Source organism: Taudactylus pleione, unplaced genomic scaffold (assembly GCF_031769625.1).
Source record: "Taudactylus pleione unplaced genomic scaffold, aTauple2 ptg000189l, whole genome shotgun sequence".
Classification (NCBI taxonomy): domain Eukaryota; kingdom Metazoa; phylum Chordata; class Amphibia; order Anura; family Myobatrachidae; genus Taudactylus; species Taudactylus pleione.
In genome coordinates this window covers 11,716,998-11,737,101 of record NW_028284591.1, presented here as the reverse complement: position 1 = coordinate 11,737,101, position 20,104 = coordinate 11,716,998, and the positions used below count along the sequence as shown (strand labels likewise).

The 20,104-nt window shown below is 52.8% G+C and overlaps 1 protein-coding gene across 4 annotated transcripts in view; it reads left to right on the top strand.

The window, feature by feature from the left end:
* PIAS2 (protein inhibitor of activated STAT 2) overlaps window positions 1–20,104 on the top strand; it is an 87,720-nt gene that overhangs the window by 20,016 nt on the left and 47,600 nt on the right. For all 4 annotated transcript variants that reach the window (XM_088476508.1, XM_088476511.1, XM_088476509.1 and 1 more), the window contains exon 3: window positions 1,237–1,321. In XM_088476508.1, the coding sequence (XP_088332634.1) occupies window positions 1,237–1,321 (85 nt within the window). The remainder of the gene's footprint in view (window positions 1–1,236; window positions 1,322–20,104) is intronic.

Here is a 20,104-nt window from a genome sequence, read left to right as displayed (position 1 = left end):
GGCAGGGTGCTTTTTGCCCTCCTTCTGGAGGGCAGGGTGCTTTTTGTCCTCCAGAAGGAGGGCAGGGTGCCGCACCCTGCTAAAACAGCCTAGCGGGAACGCTAGTCTGAGTGGCACACAGAAGCTACCTGTAGTGCCATCGTCACCATCCGGGGTCCCTGTGCATGGTACAATAGACACAAATAAGATGCATGTCTTGTCATAGACTATTGCAAGGCGCATGGCGCGGCGCAGTTGTAAAGTTCATGGCACATCAGACGGGGATATTTGTTGTGTTTTGAGAATAGGTGTATGTGGTTACAAATGTACTCCAGGGCCGGAGTAAGGGCCACTTGGGCCTGGAGCTGAAACTGTTCAAGGGCCAATACTGAGAAGGGGAGGAGCTGTAACCAGTGCTGTGTGGGTGTGACCAGAGCCACGTGGGTGTGACCAGTGCTGTGTGGGTGTGGCCAGTGCTGTGTGGGTGTGACCATTGCTGTGTGGACATGTACACCATATGCACTATGAGCCCCATTGTCTCCCTAAATATATATAATTAGAAAAAAACTAGAAAAAATATTTAAATTCCTATGATGTTCAACTGTGTGGCCAGCTGCTGCCATGATGATGGGCATTTTTTTCTGTGGAGGCCTAGAGGTGTTGCTCCATCCGTCCAATTTCTAATCATGCTGAACTGTATCATTGGAACAAAGGAGCCCAGTTAGACCCGTATGTGCACTAGGGGATATAGTTATAATCCCGACGTGCGGCATCCTGGTTGATGATTTCTCGACGCCGGAATGCCACTACCCGGCTACGAGACTGGTGCTGGAATACGGACAGGAGGTGACATCCCGATGCCAGAATCCCGACAGCCAGGATGCCGAACGGGAGTATAGCGGGGCTGGCTAGGACTTAGCCACGAGGGTGGGGGGTTAGGCTTAGGCGTCACAGGGGGAGGGTTAGGTTTAGGCACTAACGGGGAGGCTTAGGATAGGGTGGGGGAGGGTTAGTGTTAGGATGTACAAACAGAGGGTTATGGGGAGCAAGGGGGAGGGTTACTATACTTACCCGACCCTTGTCGGGATTCTGAGCATCGAGATGCCGCTGTCGGTATATTGACAGCAGGCATCCCGACTGCCGAGATTTCATACCCATTCCTGCACCAGAACTAACCCTGGCGTACATTGTGTTTCTTGTTTGTTCAATGAAAGATGACTAAATCTGGTTTACATTAATTTGCTTCTTTGATTTCAGTTCAGAACACTGCACAGAGGTTTAAAGAGAAATTCTTCATCTTTGCATTAACCCCTCAGCAGGTGCGAGAGGTCTGCATCTCCAGGTAACAAGCACGACAGCCCCTACATCCTACTGTGCTGTATGTTCTACGTCTGTATATATGCAGATTATGCCATATAGCAGCAGGTGTGAGAGGTCTGCATCTCCAGGTAATAGGCAGTGACAGCCCCCTACATCCTACTGTGCTGTATGTTCTATGTCTGTATATATGCAGATTATGCCATATAGCAGCAGGTGTGAGAGGTCTGCATCTCCAGGTAACAAGCACGACAGCCCCTGCATCCTACTGTGCTGTATGTTCTACGTCTGTATATATGCAGATTATACCATATAGCAGCAGGTGTGAGAGGTCTGCATCTCCAGGTAACAGGCAGTGACAGCCCCCTACATCCTACTATGCTGTATGTTCTACGTCTGTATATATGCAGATTATGCCATATAGCAGCAGGTGTGAGAGGTCTGCATCTCCAGGTAACAAGCACGACAGCCCCTGCATCCTACTGTGCTGTATGTTCTACGTCTGTATATATGCAGATTATACCATATAGCAGCAGGTGTGAGAGGTCTGCATCTCCAGGTAACAGGCAGTGACAGCCCCCTACATCCTACTGTGCTGTATGTTCTATGTCTGTATATATGCAGATTATGCCATATAGCAGCAGGTGTGAGAGGTCTGCATCTCCAGGTAACAAGCACGACAGCCCCTGCATCCTACTGTGCTGTATGTTCTACGTCTGTATATATGCAGATTATACCATATAGCAGCAGGTGTGAGAGGTCTGCATCTCCAGGTAACAGGCAGTGACAGCCCCCTACATCCTACTATGCTGTATGTTCTACGTCTGTATATATGCAGATTATACCATATAGCAGCAGGTGTGAGAGGTCTGCATCTCCAGGTAACAGGCAGTGACAGCCCCTACATCCTACTGTGCTGTATGTTCTACGTCTGTATATATGCAGATTATACCATATAGCAGCAGGTGTGAGAGGTCTGTATCTCCAGGTAACAGGCATTGACAGCCCCCTACATCCTACTGTGCTGTATGTTCTACGTCTGTATATATGCAGATTATACCATATATAGCAGCAGGTGTGAGAGGTCTGTATCTCCAGGTAACAAGCACGACAGCCCCTACATCCTACTGTGCTGTATGTTCTATGTCTGTATATATGCAGATTATACCATATATAGCAGCAGGTGTGAGAGGTCTGCATCTCCAGGTAACAGGCAGCGACAGCCCCTACATCCTACTGTGCTGTATGTTCTACGTCTGTATATATACAGATTATACCATATAGCAGCAGGTGTGACAGGTCTGCATCTCCAGGTAACAGGCAGCGACAGCCCCCTACATCCTACTGTGCTGTATGTTCTACGTCTGTATATATGCAGATTATACCATACAGCAGCAGGTGTGAGAGGTCTGCATCTCCAGGTAACAGGCAGCGACAGCCCCCTACATCCTACTGTGCTGTATGTTCTACGTCTGTATATATGCAGATTATGCCATATAGCAGCAGGTGTGACAGGTCTGCATTTCCAGATAACAAGCACGACAGCCCCTACATCCTACTGTGCTGTATGTTCTACGTCTGTATATATGCAGATTATGCCATATAGCAGCAGGTGTGAGAGGTCTGCATCTCCAGGTAACAGGCAGTGACAGCCCCTACATCCTACTGTGCTGTATGTTCTATGTCTGTATATATACAGATTATACCATATAGCAGCAGGTGTGAGAGGTCTGCATCTCCAGGTAACAGGCAGCGACAGCCCCTACATCCTACTGTGCTGTATGTTCTACGTCTGTATATATGCAGATTATACCATATAGCAGCAGGTGTGAGAGGTCTGCATCTCCAGGTAACAGGCAGCGACAGCCCCCTACATCCTACTGTGCTGTATGTTCTACGTCTGTATATATGCAGATTATACCATACAGCAGCAGGTGTGAGAGGTCTGCATCTCCAGGTAACAGGCAGTGACAGCCGCCTACATCCTACTGTGCTGTATGTTCTACGTCTGTATATATGCAGATTATACCATATATAGCAGCAGGTGTGAGAGGTCTGTATCTCCAGGTAACAAGCAGTGACAGCCCCCTACATCCTACTGTGCTGTATGTTCTACGTCTCTATATATGCAGATTATACCATACAGCAGCAGGTGTGACTGGTCTGTATCTCCAGGTAACAGGCAGCGACAGCCCCTACATCCTACTGTGCTGTATGTTCTACGTCTGTATATATGCAGATTATACCATACAGCAACAGGTGTGACAGGTCTGCATCTCCAGGTAACAAGCACGACAGCCCCTACATCCTACTGTGCTGTATGTTCTACGTCTGTATATATGCAGATTATACCATATAGCAGCAGGTGTGAGAGGTCTGCATCTCCAGGTAACAGGCAGCGACAGCCCCCTACATCCTACTGTGCTGTATGTTCTACGTCTGTATATATGCAGATTATACCATATAGCAGCAGGTGTGACAGGTCTGCATCTCCAGGTAACAGGCAGTGACAGCCCCCTACATCCTACTGTGCTGTATGTTCTACATCTGTATATATGCAGATTATACCATATATAGCAGCAGGTGTGACAGGTCTGCATCTCCAGGTAACAGGCAGCGACAGCCCCTACATCCTACTGTGCTGTATGTTCTACGTCTGTATATATATGCAGATTATACCATATAGCAGCAGGTGTGACAGGTCTGCATCTCCAGGTAACAGGCAGCGACAGCCCCTACATCCTACTGTGCTGTATGTTCTACGTCTGCATATATGCAGATTATACCATATAGCAGCAGGTGTGAGAGGTCTGTATCTCCAGGTAACAGGCAGCGACAGCCCCTACATCCTACTGTGCTGTATGTTCTACGTCTGTATATATGCAGATTATACCATATAGCAGCAGGTGTGAGAGGTCTGTATCTCCAGATAACAGGCAGCGACAGCCCCTACATCCTACTGTGCTGTATGTTCTACGTCTGTATATATGCAGATTATACCATATAGCAGCAGGTGTGAGAGGTCTGTATCTCCAGGTAATAGGCAGCGACAGCCCCCTACATCCTACTGTGCTGTATGTTCTACGTCTGTATATATGCAGATTATGCCATATAGCAGCAGGTGTGAGAGGTCTGCATCTCCAGGTAACAGGCAGCGACAGCCCCTACATCCTACTGTGCTGTATGTTCTACGTCTGTATATATGCAGATTATACCATATAGCAGCAGGTGCGAGAGGTCTGCATCTCCAGGTAACAAGCACGACAGCCCCTACATATTACTGTGCTGTATGTTCTACGTCTGTATATATGCAGATTATGCCATATAGCAGCAGGTGTGAGAGGTCTGCATCTCCAGGTAACAAGCACGACAGCCCCTACATCCTACTGTGCTGTATGTTCTACGTCTGTATATATGCAGATTATACCATATAGCAGCAGGTGTGAGAGGTCTGCATCTCCAGGTAACAGGCAGCGACAGCCCCCTACATCCTACTGTGCTGTATGTTCTACGTCTGTATATATGCAGATTATACCATATAGCAGCAGGTGTGACAGGTCTGTATCTCCAGGTAACAGGCAGCGACAGCCCCTACATCCTACTGTGCTGTATGTTCTACGTCTGTATATATGCCGATTATGCCATATTGCAGCAGGTGTGACAGGTCTGCATCTCTAGGTAACAAGCACGACAGCCCCCTACATCCTACTGTGCTGTATGTTCTACGTCTGTATATATGCAGATTATACCATACAGCAGCAGGTGTGAGAGGTCTGCATCTCCAGGTAACAAGCACGACAGCCCCTACATCCTACTGTGCTGTATGTTCTACGTCTGTATATATGCAGATTATGCCATATAGCAGCAGGTGTGAGAGGTCTGCATCTCCAGGTAACAAGCACGACAGCCCCCTACATCCTACTGTGCTGTATGTTCTCCGTCTGTATATATGCAGATTATGCCATATAGCAGCAGGTGTGAGAGGTCTGCATCTCCAGGTAACAAGCACGACAGCCCCTACATCCTACTGTGCTGTATGTTCTACGTCTCTATTTCTACTTCAGGGTCCATAGGGGGTCCACAGGGTTGACCTTGGGGTTATAGCTGGGCACCACACAGTTAAGCTTTTAGCTCCCAGGATGCACTTGGGTCCTCCTCTATACCCCGCCCCCGAGCCACAGGCACCTCAGTGTAAGCTGGTGCCCGGCCGGAGTCGGTCACCGCGCAGGGGGGCTGCAGGAGCAGCCCCCAGAAGCTTTTTATTTTAATCTCTTTTTACTACAGACGGCAGCGAAGGGCTGTCTGTACAGACGCCCACGCTGCCGCTCTGATCCCCGACTGGTGCCGCGACGCCAGTACTGATCTGGGGATCGCGGCGGGAGGGCAGAGTCCGTACTAGCCGGACTCTGTCTACCTCCCAGGACTGCTGCCGGAGTCGCCGGGGATTCAGGTAAGCCGCGCGTCGCTGGCTAGCGTCGGCGCGCGGAATGCCTTAAATGCAGTCCTTTAGCCTCCGGTCCTGGGGACAGACCGGAGGCTGCTGGCAGTGGCGGCGGGCCCCCCCCATAACCCGTGGGACCACTAGACCACCAGGGATAAAGGGGCAAGCGGGAAGCCAGCATCCCTGGGGTTATGGCCAGCCAGGGGAGGAAGCCTTCCCTGTCAGCGGCTCCTCCCCTCAGCTCAGCGCGCCTTTCAGCACGCAGTCTGGCGTCGCTGAGCTGCAGTTACACGGCCACTCCTCCTCTGAGGTCTCCAGCGGCCATTTTCCCAGTGGCAGCGCAGATCTCAGGGAGCACGCGGACCGGTCCCCCTGTGTACCTCTCCCCTGATTAAGGACAGCGTACACAGCACTATAGCCCTCCCAGACACTGAATCTGGGCAGGTTGATTGTAGTGTAAAGGTGCAGTGAGTATATCTTCCTGCATGGTATGTGACTTTCTACTTCAGGGTCCATAGGGGGTCCACAGGGTTGACCTTGGGGTATAGCTGGATCTGGATCCACGGGCACCACGCAGTTAAAGCTTTGCTGCTCCCAGGATGCACTTGGGTCCGTCCTCCTCTATACCCCGCCCCGGCCACAGGCACCTCAGTTTTAGTTGGTGCCCGGCCGGAGTCGGGTCACCCTGTCGCAGTGGGGCTGCAGGAGCAGCCCCTAAGCTTTATTTTAAAAGAGAAATTTTTTATTTTTTTCTATTTTTTTACACTGTTAGAGCGGCAGCATCAGACTGTCCTTTAGGACGTCCACGCTGCCGCTCCTTCTCCCCGCTGGCGCCGCGACGCCAGTACAGCTCTGGGGATCGCGGCGGGACCCCAGAGCCTGTACTAGCCGGGCTTTGGGGACTCCCTTGACTGCTGCCGGACGCGACGGGGATCAGGTAAGCCGCGGGTCGCCGCGTGCGGCGGGCCGCGGATACTTCAATGCAGTCAGGAGCCTCCGGTCTCTGGGGACAGACCGGAGGCGCTAGCGGCGGCGGCGGGCTCCCCCTCAATTGAGGAATACCCCGCGTGTACGCTAGACCACCAGGGTATCAGGCTGGTAGCGGGACCGGCAACCCGGGGGTTAATTGCTAGCCAGGGGAGGCAGCCTTCCCTGTCTAGCGGCTCCTCCCCTCAGCTCAGCGCGCCTTTCAACTAGGAGTCTGGCGTCGCTGAGCTGCTCTTATCTCTCGGCCACTCCTCCTCTGAGGTCTCCGGCGGCCATCTTTACTGGCACATCGCAGACTCCCAGGCGGTTTCAAGTGGACCGGTCCCCCTGTGTACCTCTCCCCTGCAAAAGGACAGTGTACACAGCGCTATAGCCCTCCCAGACACTGAATCTGGGCGGTTGATTGTAGCGGAAGGTGCAGTGAGTATAACTTTTCTGCATTGTATGTGACTATTGCTAGTGCTGCCTGTCTGTGACTTATTCTCCTTACTGTCAGCTTATAACTATCCCTTTCCTTCTCCTACGGCCCGGCAGGTGTGTGGGGGAAGGGCGTTTTTCTGAGACCCTCACTTATATAAAACACGTATTTGTGGGGTCAGTCACATACTGTTGTGTGCTACACAGTACCATATCTGGGCTGTTGTGTCGCATACTGGTGAGTGCGCTGGTGTTAAAACCGTAATTCCTCTGGTGATACCTATTTCTTGTGATTTACGGTATCATGTCTGATGAGGAGACTGAGCGCTCTGTGGCTCCTGTGCTATTTTCCTGCAGACGTTGTGCTGCTGGAGTTGATGGGGAGGACTTATCTCAGGATGGTCTGTGCGGGCGGTGCCAGCTGGTACCGGGCCCCTCCAACCCCCCTGTATCACAGGACCCTCCTTGGGCGATGTTTTCACAGGTGCTGGCGTCTATTGCGGACCGGTTATCGGTCCCATCAGCGGTCCCTTCTAGGGCGTTACCGCAGCCCACCATCCCCCATTCCCCGAGGGTTCCACAAATGTTGCGGTCTTCCCCCGGGGCCCAGACTGTGGGTCCTTACTCGGGACTGCCTGTGTATGTGCAGTCTTCCCCAGGGACGCGTCAGTCTGTAGTGCCTTTGCAGAGTTTTGCTCCGACGGCTCCTCCGCCTTGGGTGGATGTTCTATCCAGCTCCGTACAGAGTCTGGCGGCTTCATCCTCGGCGTTTCAGTCCATGTTGCAAGGTGATGTGCCACCAAGGGTGTCTAAACGTCCGGTTGTGAGTTCACTAGCTGCGCAGTTGTCGGACTCGGAAGTGTCCTCAGATGATGGAGAAATCCATGAGGACTCTGACTCTGATGTCATGGTGCAGGAGGTGGAAGCTAAGTCCTCCATTAATGTTCCAGCCTTAGTTAGGGCGGTGCGGGCTATCCTACATGTTGAGGATGATGCGCCGGCTCTTAGGTCGAAGTTTCCTAATTTTAAAAAGGCCAAGGTGACCTCAACTGTGTTCCCCCTGTCTGATCAATTATCGGATCATATGGCGGCGGCCTGGCAATTACCTAGTAAGAGGTTCCATCCACAGAAGAGGTTGGCGGCGAACTATCCTTTTCCTGAAGCTCATTGCAGGAAATGGGAAACTCCGCCGGCGGTGGATTCCCACGTTACCCGCTTGATCAAAAGCGCGACGCTGCCATTGCCGTCTATCTCCTCTTTGAAGGATCCCACGGACAGGAAGGTGGAGACTTGTTTAAAGTCCATTTATTCTCTTTCCGGGGCGGTGGCTCGCCCGTCCATGGCTATCTCCTGGGTGGCTAAAGCCATTGAGGCATGGGCCAATGCCTTGGAGGATACCTTTCCTGATGAGGCTCCGGATATCCAGAGAGCGTTAGTGGGACAGATGCGGGATGCAGCTTCCTATATTGGGGAAGCGTCTTTGGATGCCAGCCTGCTCACTTCTAGGGTGTCGGCTGCAGCGGTGTCTGCTCGGCGCTCCCTGTGGCTGAGGTCCTGGAGGGCTGATGCAGATTCAAAAAAGGGTCTGGAGGCCTTGCCTTTTAATGGTGATTTACTATTTGGTCCGGATTTGGACAGAATAGTGGATACTTTGGCTAAGTCCAAGTCGGCTTTTCTCCCATCGGCCTCTGCGCCGGCTAAAGTGAGGAGCTCTGCCTTTCGGTCCTTTCGGGTTCAGGGTAAGGCCAAGGGCCAGTCCTTCCCGAGACATTCGGCGACCAAGGCCGCACCCAAGCCCAAGAAGCAGGCATGGAGTGCTCGGCGCCCTTCTTCCAAGCAGGAGGATAAGCCTGCTGCCTGATGGGACGGGCCTCTCTCTGGGGGACCCCAGAGTGGGAGGCCGACTTCTCCAATTCGCCCAGTGTTGGCACAATACCACCACGGATGCCTGGGTTCGAGAAGTAGTCTCTCAGGGGTACGCCCTGTCTTTTCGGTTCAGGCCGCCCCACCAGTTTTTCTGTACGAGTCCTTCTCTGGACAAGACCAAAGCTGGTCAGATTCAGGTAGCTATAGAATCCTTGCTACAAGCAGGGGTCATTGTTCCCGTTCCGCAGTCTCAGCGCGGGACGGGGTACTATTCTACTCTGTTTCTGGTACAGAAACCCAATGGTTCTCATCGCCCTATCCTGAATTTGAAGTCTCTGAACAGATACCTCAGAGTTCCCAGGTTCAGGATGGAAACGTTACGTTCCATCATTCTGGCGATGGAACCCGGGGATTATATGGTCTCCCTCGATATCCAGGACGCCTATCTCCATGTGCCCATAGCACCGGCACATCAGCGGTATCTGAGGTTTGCTATCCTGAACCATCACTACCAATTTCGGGCGTTGCCTTTTGGCCTTTCCACGGCTCCGAGGGTGTTCACCAAGGTGATGGCGGTTATGGCTGCCCACCTTCGGGGTCAGGGTCTACGTCTGTTGCCGTACCTGGACGATCTTCTGCTGCTGGCGAGCTCCCCGGAGGTGCTTCTTCGACATCTCCACCTGACCATTGCTTGTCTTCAAGCACACGGGTGGTTGATAAACTGGAAGAAGTCCTCCCTGATTCCATCACAGCGGATGGCTCATTTGGGAGCCCTGCTGGATTCTCGTCAGCAGCGGATTTTCCTGACTCCAGAGAAGGTCTCCTCCCTGCAGCTGCGGATACACAGTTGCCTGAGCAGTTGCCGCCTGTCGGTCCATTCAGCTATGAGAGTTCTGGGGTCCATGGTGTCGACATTCGACATGGTGGAATTTGCCCAGTTCCATTCCCGGCCCCTGCAGGGGCTGATTCTATCGGAATGGAACGGGTTACCTCACCGGATCCGCTCTCAGATGCTGGTGTTGTCCGCGGAGGTTCGGCAGTCTTTGGCTTGGTGGCTTCAGACGGCGCATCTGGTCGAGGGGCGCCCCTTTTGGATCCCGGACTGGGTCCTGCTCACGACGGATGCCAGTCTTCGGGGTTGGGGGGCAGTGACCGGCTCATTATCGCTTCAGGGTCGTTGGTCCGCGGAAGAAGCACTTCTCCCCATCAACATCCTGGAACTGCGGGCTGTGTACAGGGCCCTGCAGTCGTCCGGCCCCGCTCTTCACAGAAGGGCGGTTCAGGGGAATGGTCGCTTCACCCAGAGGTATTTCAGCTACTCGTGGACAGGTGGGGGCTGCCGGAGCTGGACTTGATGGCCTCCCGTCACAATCACAAGTTGCCCGTTTACGGGTCAAGGACAAGAGACGCAGGCGCCTGTCTGGTAGACGCTCTGTCGGTGAAATGGACGTTTCACCTGGCGTATCTGTTTCCTCCGATATCCTTACTTCCTCGGGTTCTGCGGAAATTCAAGCAGGACGGCGGCACGCTCGTGCTGGTGGCTCCGGCGTGGCCCAGACGTCCTTGGTACTCCGATCTGAGGTGCCTCTCCATCTACGCTCCGTACCTTCTTCCTCAGCGTCGGGACCTGTTGTCTCAGGGGCCCTGCCTTTACCCGGATCTGGGTCGGCTGTCTTTGACGGCGTGGCTCTTGAGACAGCCGTCTTGAGGTCTAGGGGTTTCTCCAGTTCAGTGATTGGTACCATGCTTAGGGCACGCAAGCCTGCTTCCGCGCGGATTTACCACAGGGTGTGGCGCACTTATTTTCAGTGGTGTGAATCCAGAAACTATGATCCGCAGGTGTTCCGGGTTTCCAGAATCTTGGAATTTCTTCAATCGGGTTTGGACCTCGGCTTACGCCTGGCCTCTCTGAAGGTTCATGTGTCTGCTTTGTCCGTGTGGTTTCAGCGACGGATTGCTACACTGCCAGATGTTTACACCTTTTTCCAAGGTGTTCTCAGGATCCAGCCTCCCTTCGTGCCTCCGGTGGCTCCTTGGGACTTGACGGTGGTACTGAGGGTCTTGCAGGGTCCTCCTTTTGAGCCGCTTGAGTCGGTGGAGCTCAAGTGGCTGACGTTTAAGACCATTTTTCTCCTGGCAATTGCTTCGGCCAGGAGGGTTTCAGAATTGGGGGCGCTTTCCTGTCGCCCTCCTTTTCTGATTTTTCACCAGGACAGGGCAGTGCTCCGCACGCGTCCTGAGTTTTTGCCCAAAGTGGTTTCAAAGTTCCACATTAATCAGGAACTTGTTGTGCCAGCTTTTCAGTCACCTGATCTTTCTGCTGGTGAGGCTTCCTTGGATGTGGACCGGACTGCTTCGGTTAGGAAGTCGGATTCTTTGTTTGTCCTCTTCGGTTTTCACAAGAGGGGTTGGCCTGCCAACAAGCAAACGTTAGCCCGTTGGCTTCGTTCAGTTATTTGTGAGGCTTATGCGCAGGAGGGTTTACCTGTGCCAGCCTCTGTTAAGGCTCATTCCACTCGTTCTGTGGGTCCCTCTTGGGCTGCTAGACGTGGCGCCTCCGCTGTTCAGCTGTGTAAGGCGGCTACTTGGTCTTCAATTCAGACGTTTTTGAGGTTTTATGCGTTTGACACCTTCGCCTCTCAGGATGCATCCTTTGGGCGCCGGGTACTCCTTTCAGCACAGGAGCGTCCCCGCCCTTAGTTGAACTGCTTTGGGACATCCCCAAGGTCAACCCTGTGGACCCCCTATGGACCCTGAAGTAGAAAACAAGAGATATGGTAAGAACTTACCTTTGTTATCTCTGTTTCTACGAAGTCCATAGGGTCCACAGGGCGCCCGCCCTGACGCACCTGGCTTCAAATGGGCTGTGTGGCTGGTCACCGGTTTTCCGTCTCCCATTTCTGTGAGTATGGTTTCTTGTGTGTTCCAGTCTTCCTTCTCTCTGTTTAGTCTCCTCCTCCGGCCTTAGCTGCTTACCAACTGAGGTGCCTGTGGCCGGGGCGGGGTATAGAGGAGGACTGACCCAAGTGCATCCTGGGAGCAGCAAAGCTTTAACTGCGTGGTGCCCGTGGATCCAGATCCAGCTATACCCCAAGGTCGACCCTATGGACTTCGTAGAAACAGAGATAACAAAGGTAAGTTCTTACCATATCTCTTGTTTTTGCTAGTGCTGCCTGTCTGTGCTTATTTTCTACTTACTGTCAGCTTATACCTATCCCTTTACTTCTCCTACAAGCCCTACAGGTGTGTGGGGGAGGGGCGTTTCTACTGACCTCACTTATATAGATCACGTATTTGTGAGGTCCGTCACATACAGTTGTGTGCTACTCAGTGCCATATTGTGGGCTGTTGTTCAGCACACCGGTGAGTGCGTTTTACTTCTACCCTGGTGCCAGATATATAATATATTCTGTCATGTCAGACGAGGAGGTTGAGCGCTCAGTGGCTCCGGTGTTGGCCTCCTGCGGACGCTGTTCTGCAGGAGTAGATAGGGAGGATTTGTCACAGGATGGCCTGTGTAGTCGATGCCAGGTGGCTCCTGGCCCATCCAGACGTTCTCTGGCGCAGGAACCACCGTGGGCGATGTTTTCTCAAGTGCTGGTGTCTATTGCGGACCGTCTGTCGGTCCCGACTGCTCTCCCTACTAGGGCGGTGCCCCAGCCGACCATCCCCCATTCCCCGGGTGTCCCGCAGTTATTGCGGAGTCCTCCTGGGTCTCAATCAGTAGGTCCCTATGCGGGGTTGCCTATGTATATACAGGCTTCCCCTGTGCCGCAGCAGCCTGTGGTACCTTTTCAGGCCCCTATGGCGACTCCTCCACCATGGGTGGATGTGCTCTCCAACTCCGTGCAAAATTTGGCGGCCGCTTCCTCGGCTTTTCAGTCAATGTTGCAGACTGACATGCCTTCTAGGATTTCAAAACGCCCACTCATGACACGGGCTGCTCAGGTATCGGACTCAGAGGGTTCCTCAGATGATGGGGAGGTCCCTGATGACACTGATTCGGACGCCTCGGTCCAGGAAATGGATACCAAGTCGTCCATTAATGTGCGAGCACTAGTTAGGGCGGTGCGAGCTATTCTTCTTATAGAGGATGAGGCACCGGTTCCTAAGTCGAAGTTTCCTAGTTTCAAAAAAACTAAGGTGGCTTCTGCGGTGTTTCCCCTGTCGGATCAGTTGACGGATCATATGGCGGTAGCTTGGCAGGCGCCCAGTAAGAGATTCCTTCATCAGAAGCGGTTGGCTTCTAATTACCCCTTCCCTGAGGCACATTGTAAAAAATGGGAAACTCCACCGGCGGTGGATTCCCATGTCACCTGTTTAACTCGGGGCGCCACCTTACCATTACCGTCGATATCCTCGCTGAAGGATCCCACGGACAGGAAAGTTGAGACTTGCTTAAAGTCTATTTACTCCCTCTCCGGGGCGGTGGCCCGACTGTCCATGGCCATCTCCTGGGTGGCCAAGGCCATTGAGGGGTGGCCCAATGCATTGGAAGATACCTTCCCAGACGACGCTCCGGATGTCCAGCGGGCGTTGTTGGGACAAATGAGGGACGCTGCTTCTTACATTGGTGAAGCTTCTTTAGATGCTAGTCTGCTGACCTCGCGGGTATCGGCTGCAGCGGTGTCTGGCCGCCGATCCTTGTGGTTGCGGTCCTGGAGAGCGGACTCTGATTCAAAGAAGGGTCTGGAGGCCTTACCTTTCAATGGGGAATTACTATTTGGTCTGGACTTGGACAAAATAGTGGACACCCTGGCTAAATCCAAGTCGGCCTTCCTCCCTTCGGCGGCACTGCCTGCTAAGGTTCGGAGTTCGGCTTTTCGTTCCTTTCGGGTTCAGGGTAAGGCGAAAGGTCAGTCCTTCCCGCGACAGTCTGCGAGTAAGACTGCCTCTAAACCCAAGAAGCAAGCCTGGAGTGCTCGGCGCCCTTCTTCCAAGCAGGAAGATAAACCTGCGGCCTGATGGGACGGGCCTCCCTCTGGGGGACCCCAGAGTGGGAGGCCGACTTCTTCTATTTGCCCAGTGCTGGCACAATACCACCACGGATGCCTGGGTTCGAGAAGTGGTCTCCCAGGGGGACGCCCTGTCTTTTCGGCACAGACCACCCCACCAGTTTTTCTGCACAAGTCCTTCTCAGGACAAGACCAAGGCGTTACAGGTTCAGGAGGCTATAGAGTCCTTGCTGAAAGCAGGGGTCATTGTTCCCGTTCCTCTATCACAACGAGGGACGGGGTATTATTCGTCTCTGTTTCTGGTGCAGAAACCCAATGGTTCTCATCGCCCTATCCTCAACTTGAAGTCTCTGAACAAATTCCTCAGAGTTCCCAAGTTCAGGATGGAAACGTTACGTTCCATCATTCTGGCGATGGAACCGGGGGATTACATGGTGTCCCTGGACATCCAGGACGCCTACCTCCATGTTCCGATAACATCTTCACACCAGCGGTATCTGAGGTTCGCTATCCTTCAACACCACTATCAGTTCCGGGCGCTACCCTTTGGTCTCTCCACGGCACCGAGGGTGTTCACGAAGATTATGGCGGTCATGGCCGCACATCTTCGGAACCAGAATGTACGGCTGCTGCCGTATCTGGACGACCTCCTGTTGCTGGCGAGCTCCCCGGAGGTACTGCTTCAACATCTCCACCTGACGATCGCTTGCCTGCAAGCACACGGGTGGTTGATAAATTGGAAAAAGTCCTCCCTGATTCCATCACAGCGGATGGTTCATTTGGGAGCCCTGCTGGATTCGCGTCAGCAAAGGATCTTCCTGACTCCGGAGAAGATCGCCTCCCTACAGCTGCGGATACACAGTTGCCTGAGCCGTTGCCGCCTGTCGGTCCATTCGGCTATGAGAGTTCTGGGGTCCATGGTGTCGACATTCGACATGGTGGAATTTGCCCAGTTCCATTCCCGGCCCCTGCAGGGGCTGATTCTATCAGAATGGAACGGGTTACCTCACCGGATCCGCTCTCAGGTGCTGGTGTTGTCTCCGGACGTTCGGCAATCTTTGGCTTGGTGGCTTCAGACAGCTCATCTGGTCGAGGGGCGCCCATTTTGGATCCCGGACTGGGTCCTGCTCACGACGGATGCCAGTCTCCATGGTTGGGGGGCAGTGACCGGCTCTTTGTCGCTTCAGGGTCGTTGGTCAGCGGAAGAAGCACTTCTCCCCATCAACATCCTGGAACTGCGGGCAGTATACAGGGCCCTGCAGTCGTCCGGCCCCGCTCTTCACGGAAGGGCGGTACAGGTGCAGTCCGACAACGCCACCACGGTGGCGTATATCAACCACCAAGGCGGAACTCGCAGTCAGGCAGCGATGTCGGAGGTGTCTCGTATCCTGACTTGGGCGGAGGGTCACATTCCGGCGATCTCGGCGGTCTTCATCCCCGGAGTCCTCAATTGGGAGGCGGACTTCCTCAGCCGTCACGACGTGCATCCCGGGGAATGGTCGCTTCACCCAGAGGTGTTTCAGCTACTCGTGGACAGGTGGGGACTGCCGGAGCTGGACTTGATGGCCTCCCGTCACAATCACAAGTTGCCCGTTTACGGGTCAAGGACAAGAGACGCAGGCGCTAGTCTGGTGGACGCGCTGTCGGTGAAATGGACGTTTCACCTGGCGTATCTGTTTCCTCCGCTATCCCTGCTTCCTCGGGTTCTGCGGAAATTCAAGCAGGACGGCGGCATGCTCGTGCTGGTAGCTCCGGCGTGGCCCAGACGTCCTTGGTACTCCGATCTCAGGAGCCTCTCCATCGACGCTCCGTACCTTCTTCCTCAGCGTCGGGACCTGTTGTCTCAGGGGCCCTGCCTTTACCCGGATCTGGGTCGGCTGTCTTTGACGGCGTGGCTCTTAAGACAGCCGTCTTGAGGTCTCGGGGCTTCTCCAGTTCGGTTATTGGTACCATGCTCAGGGCACGCAAGCCTGCTTCAGCACGGATTTATCACAGAGTGTGGCACACTTACTTTCAGTGGTGTGAGTCCAGACATTATGATCCTCAGGTGTTCCGAGTTTCTAGGATCTTGGAATTTCTTCAGTCAGGATTGGATCTCTGCTTACGCCTTGCATCTCTGAAGGTTCATGTGTCCGCCTTGTCCGTGTGGTTTCAACGGCGGATTGCAATACTACCAGACGTTCACACCTTTTTCCAGGGTGTTCTCAGGATCCAGCCTCCCTTTGTGCCTCCTGTGGCTCCTTGGGACTTGGCGGTGGTGCTACGGGTCCTGCAGGGTCCTCCGTTTGAGCCTCTTGAGGCGGTGGAGCTCAAGTGGCTGACATTTAAGACGGTTTTTCTCCTGGCAATTGCTTCGGCCAGGAGGGTGTCTGAATTGGGGGCGCTTTCCTGTCGCCCTCCTTTCCTGATTTTTCACCAGGACAGAGCGGTGCTCCGCACTCGTCCTGAGTTTTTGCCCAAAGTGGTCTCGAAGTTCCACATTAATCAGGAACTTGTTGTGCCAGCTTTTCAGTCCCCTGATCTTTCAGCTGGTGAGACTTCCTTAGATGTGGTCCGGGCGCTTAGAATTTATGTAGACCTGACGGCTTCGGTTAGGAAGTCTGATTCCTTGTTTATCCTCTTTGGTTTTCACAAGAGGGGTTGGCCTGCCAACAAACAAACGTTAGCCCGTTGGCTTCGTTCCGTTATTTGTGAGGCTTATGCACAAGAGGGTTTACCTGTGCCAGCCTCTGTTAAGGCTCATTCCACTCGTTCTGTGGGTCCCTCTTGGGCTGCTAGACGTGGCACTTCTGCTGTTCAGCTGTGTAAGGCGGCCACTTGGTCTTCAATTCAAACGTTTTTGAGGTTCTATGCGTTTGACACCTTCGCCTCTCAGGATGCTTCCTTTGGGCGCCGGGTGCTCCTTTCAGCACAGGAGCGTCCCCGCCCTTAGTTGAACTGCTTTGGGACATCCCCAAGGTCAACCCTGTGGACCCCCTATGGACCCTGAAGTAGAAAACAAGAGATATGGTAAGAACTTACCTTTGTTATCTCTGTTTCTACGAAGTCCATAGGGTCCACAGGGCGCCCGCCCTGACGCACCTGGCTTCAAATGGGCTGTGTGGCTGGTCACCGGTTTTCCGTCTCCTATTGCTGTGAGTATGGTTTCTTGTGTGTTCCAGTCTTCCTTCTCTCTGTTCCATATTCTCCTCCGGCCTAGGCTGCTTACCAACTGAGGTGCCTGTGGCTCGGGGGCGGGGTATAGAGGAGGACCCAAGTGCATCCTGGGAGCTAAAAGCTTAACTGTGTGGTGCCCATGGATCCTGTTCCAGCTATAACCCCAAGGTCAACCCTGTGGACCCTATGGACTTCGTAGAAACAGAGATAACAAAGGTAAGTTCTTACCATATCTCTTGTTATATGCAGATTATACCATATAGCAGCAGGTGTGAGAGGTCTGCATCTCCAGGTAACAAGCAGTGACAGCCCCTACATCCTACTGTGCTGTATGTTCTACGTCTGTATATATGCAGATTATACCATATAGCAGCAGGTGTGACAGGTTTGCATCTCCAGGTAATAGGCAGCGACAGCCCCTACATCCTACTGTGCTGTTTGTTCTACGTCTGTATATATGCAGATTATGCCATATAGCAGCAGGTGTGACAGGTCTGCATCTCCAGGTAACAGGCAGTGACAGCCCCTACATCCTACTGTGCTGTATGTTCTACGTCTGTATATATGCAGATTATACCATATATAGCAGCAGGTGTGAGAGGTCTGCATCTCCAGGTAACAGGCAGTGACAGCCCCTACATCCTACTGTGCTGTATGTTCTACGTCTGTATATATGCAGATTATGCCATATAGCAGCAGGTGTGACAGGTCTGCATCTCCAGGTAATAGGCAGCGACAGCCCCTACATCCTACTGTGCTGTATGTTCTACGTCTGTATATATGCAGATTATGCCATATAGCAGCAGGTGTGACAGGTCTGCATCTCCAGGTAACAGGCAGTGACAGCCCCTACATCCTACTGTGCTGTATGTTCTACGTCTGTATATATGCAGATTATACCATATATAGCAGCAGGTGTGAGAGTTCTGCATCTCCAGGTAACAGGCAGTGACAGCCCCTACATCCTACTGTGCTGTATGTTCTACGTCTGTATATATGCAGATTATGCCATATAGCAGCAGGTGTGACAGGTCTGCATCTCCAGGTAACAGGCAGTGACAGCCCCTACATCCTACTGTGCTGTATGTTCTACGTCTGTATATATGCAGATTATGCCATATAGCAGCAGGTGTGACAGGTCTGTATCTCCAGGTAACAAGCACGACAGCCCCTACATCCTACTGTGCTGTATGTTCTACGTCTGTATATATGCAGATTATACCATATATAGTAGCAGGTGTGAGAGGTCTGCATCTCCAGGTAACAGGCAGCGACAGCCCCTACATCCTACTGTGCTGTATGTTCTACGTCTGTATATATGCAGATTATACCATACAGCAGCAGGTGTGAGAGGTCTGCATCTCCAGGTAATAGGCAGCGACAGCCCCTACATCCTACTGTGCTGTATGTTCTACGTCTATATATATGCAGATTCTGCCATAGAGCAGCAGGTTGTCATAGTCAGTGGACAGCAGTGTTATGAGGAGCTGCACAGCCGCCTAGGAAATATTTATCCTAATGTGGCCTCTCCATCTATTATCTGTTCCTCTGTTTCCCTGATTGAGCCTCTTCTTAAATCAATTTAAAAATGCTCCAAAACTCCTCCTACTTGGTGGAGCTACCTATTAAAAGATACTTTATTATAATTTATAATACTGATATAGCACACATATTCCGTAGCGCTTGACAGAGCAAATTTTATCATTCATTTAGGGCCTGATTCAGAGCCGCTCGTGAGCGGCGGTACGCTAGTTCCGAGCAATGTTTGCCCAACTGCGCATGCGTACGGATCGTAATACGCATGCGCGAACCAGTCTGTGCGGCCGAAAATCGTTTGTTCGCTAAATAGCGAATGCCTGCTATTTTGAGTGACAGAAAGAGGCGTATGTGGGTGGTAACGGGGGAAGGTGCTTGAAAACGGGGAGTGGAGATCCGAACGCAGGCGTGCTTAAAGGTCAAAACGGGCGTTTTATGGGTGTGCATAATTAAAACAGCAGCGTCATTGACCACGTCACTGGGTTGTTTTATAGCCAGAACTGATCGCATTGTGGTAGCAAAAACCAACCACAAGAATAGCGAGCAGTTCATACGCTGGTCGATGTACTCAATTAATCTAATAAATAGCGGACATGACGTAGGATGCAAGCGGCCAGGGGGCATATTTATCCAAAAAACGACCGCAAGTTTTGTTCGCTCGTGAACAGACCGCAAAGAGCGAACGGTTCATTGGAATAGCCACCCCTATTTTTTGGACGTGCGAGCGCTAATTGCGTCCGGCTCTGAATCAGGCCCTTAGTCCCTGCCTAAGTGGAGCTCACAATCTATGGGCCTGATTCAGAGACGGACGCTCTGACCAGAGCGCTCGCTCTGAATCAGGGCCCTCCTCCATTAAAATGGAGCGTCCTCCTGGACGCTCGTATAGCTGTGGGTGACCACCCACAGCATATACGAGCGTCCAAAAAGATGGTTGCGATGGTCTTGACCATCGCGACCATCGGACTTGCGACGGAGACCCTGCGGTAGGGTCTCCCTGCCACAAGCCCTGGAGTGATTTTGGCTCTATCAGAGCCAAAATCACTCCCACTGACATCACTAGTGATGTCAGTGAGACCGGCTTCAGACGGTAGGCGTTCCCATGGGAACGCCTCCGTCTGGCAGGCACGCCCACCAAAGGGGGCGTGCTGTCAGTCACCATCGACAGCACGCCCCCTTTGGTGCGAGACCCGGAGCGACAGCTTGGCTGTCGCAGTCCGGGTCTCGCGCATGCGCACGACGGAGCTCCCTCCGTCGTGCGCATGCGCAGTGGAGAACATCGACCCACTTGCGAGCGTACTGCCGCTTGCGAGTGGGTCTGAATGACCCCCTATGTTCCCTACCACAGGTATGCATGTACGCACGCTCGCACACACTAGGGTTAGTTTTTTACTTCTTGTTAGAATCCAATTAACCTACCAGTATCTTTTTGTATTGCTGGAAGGAAACTGGT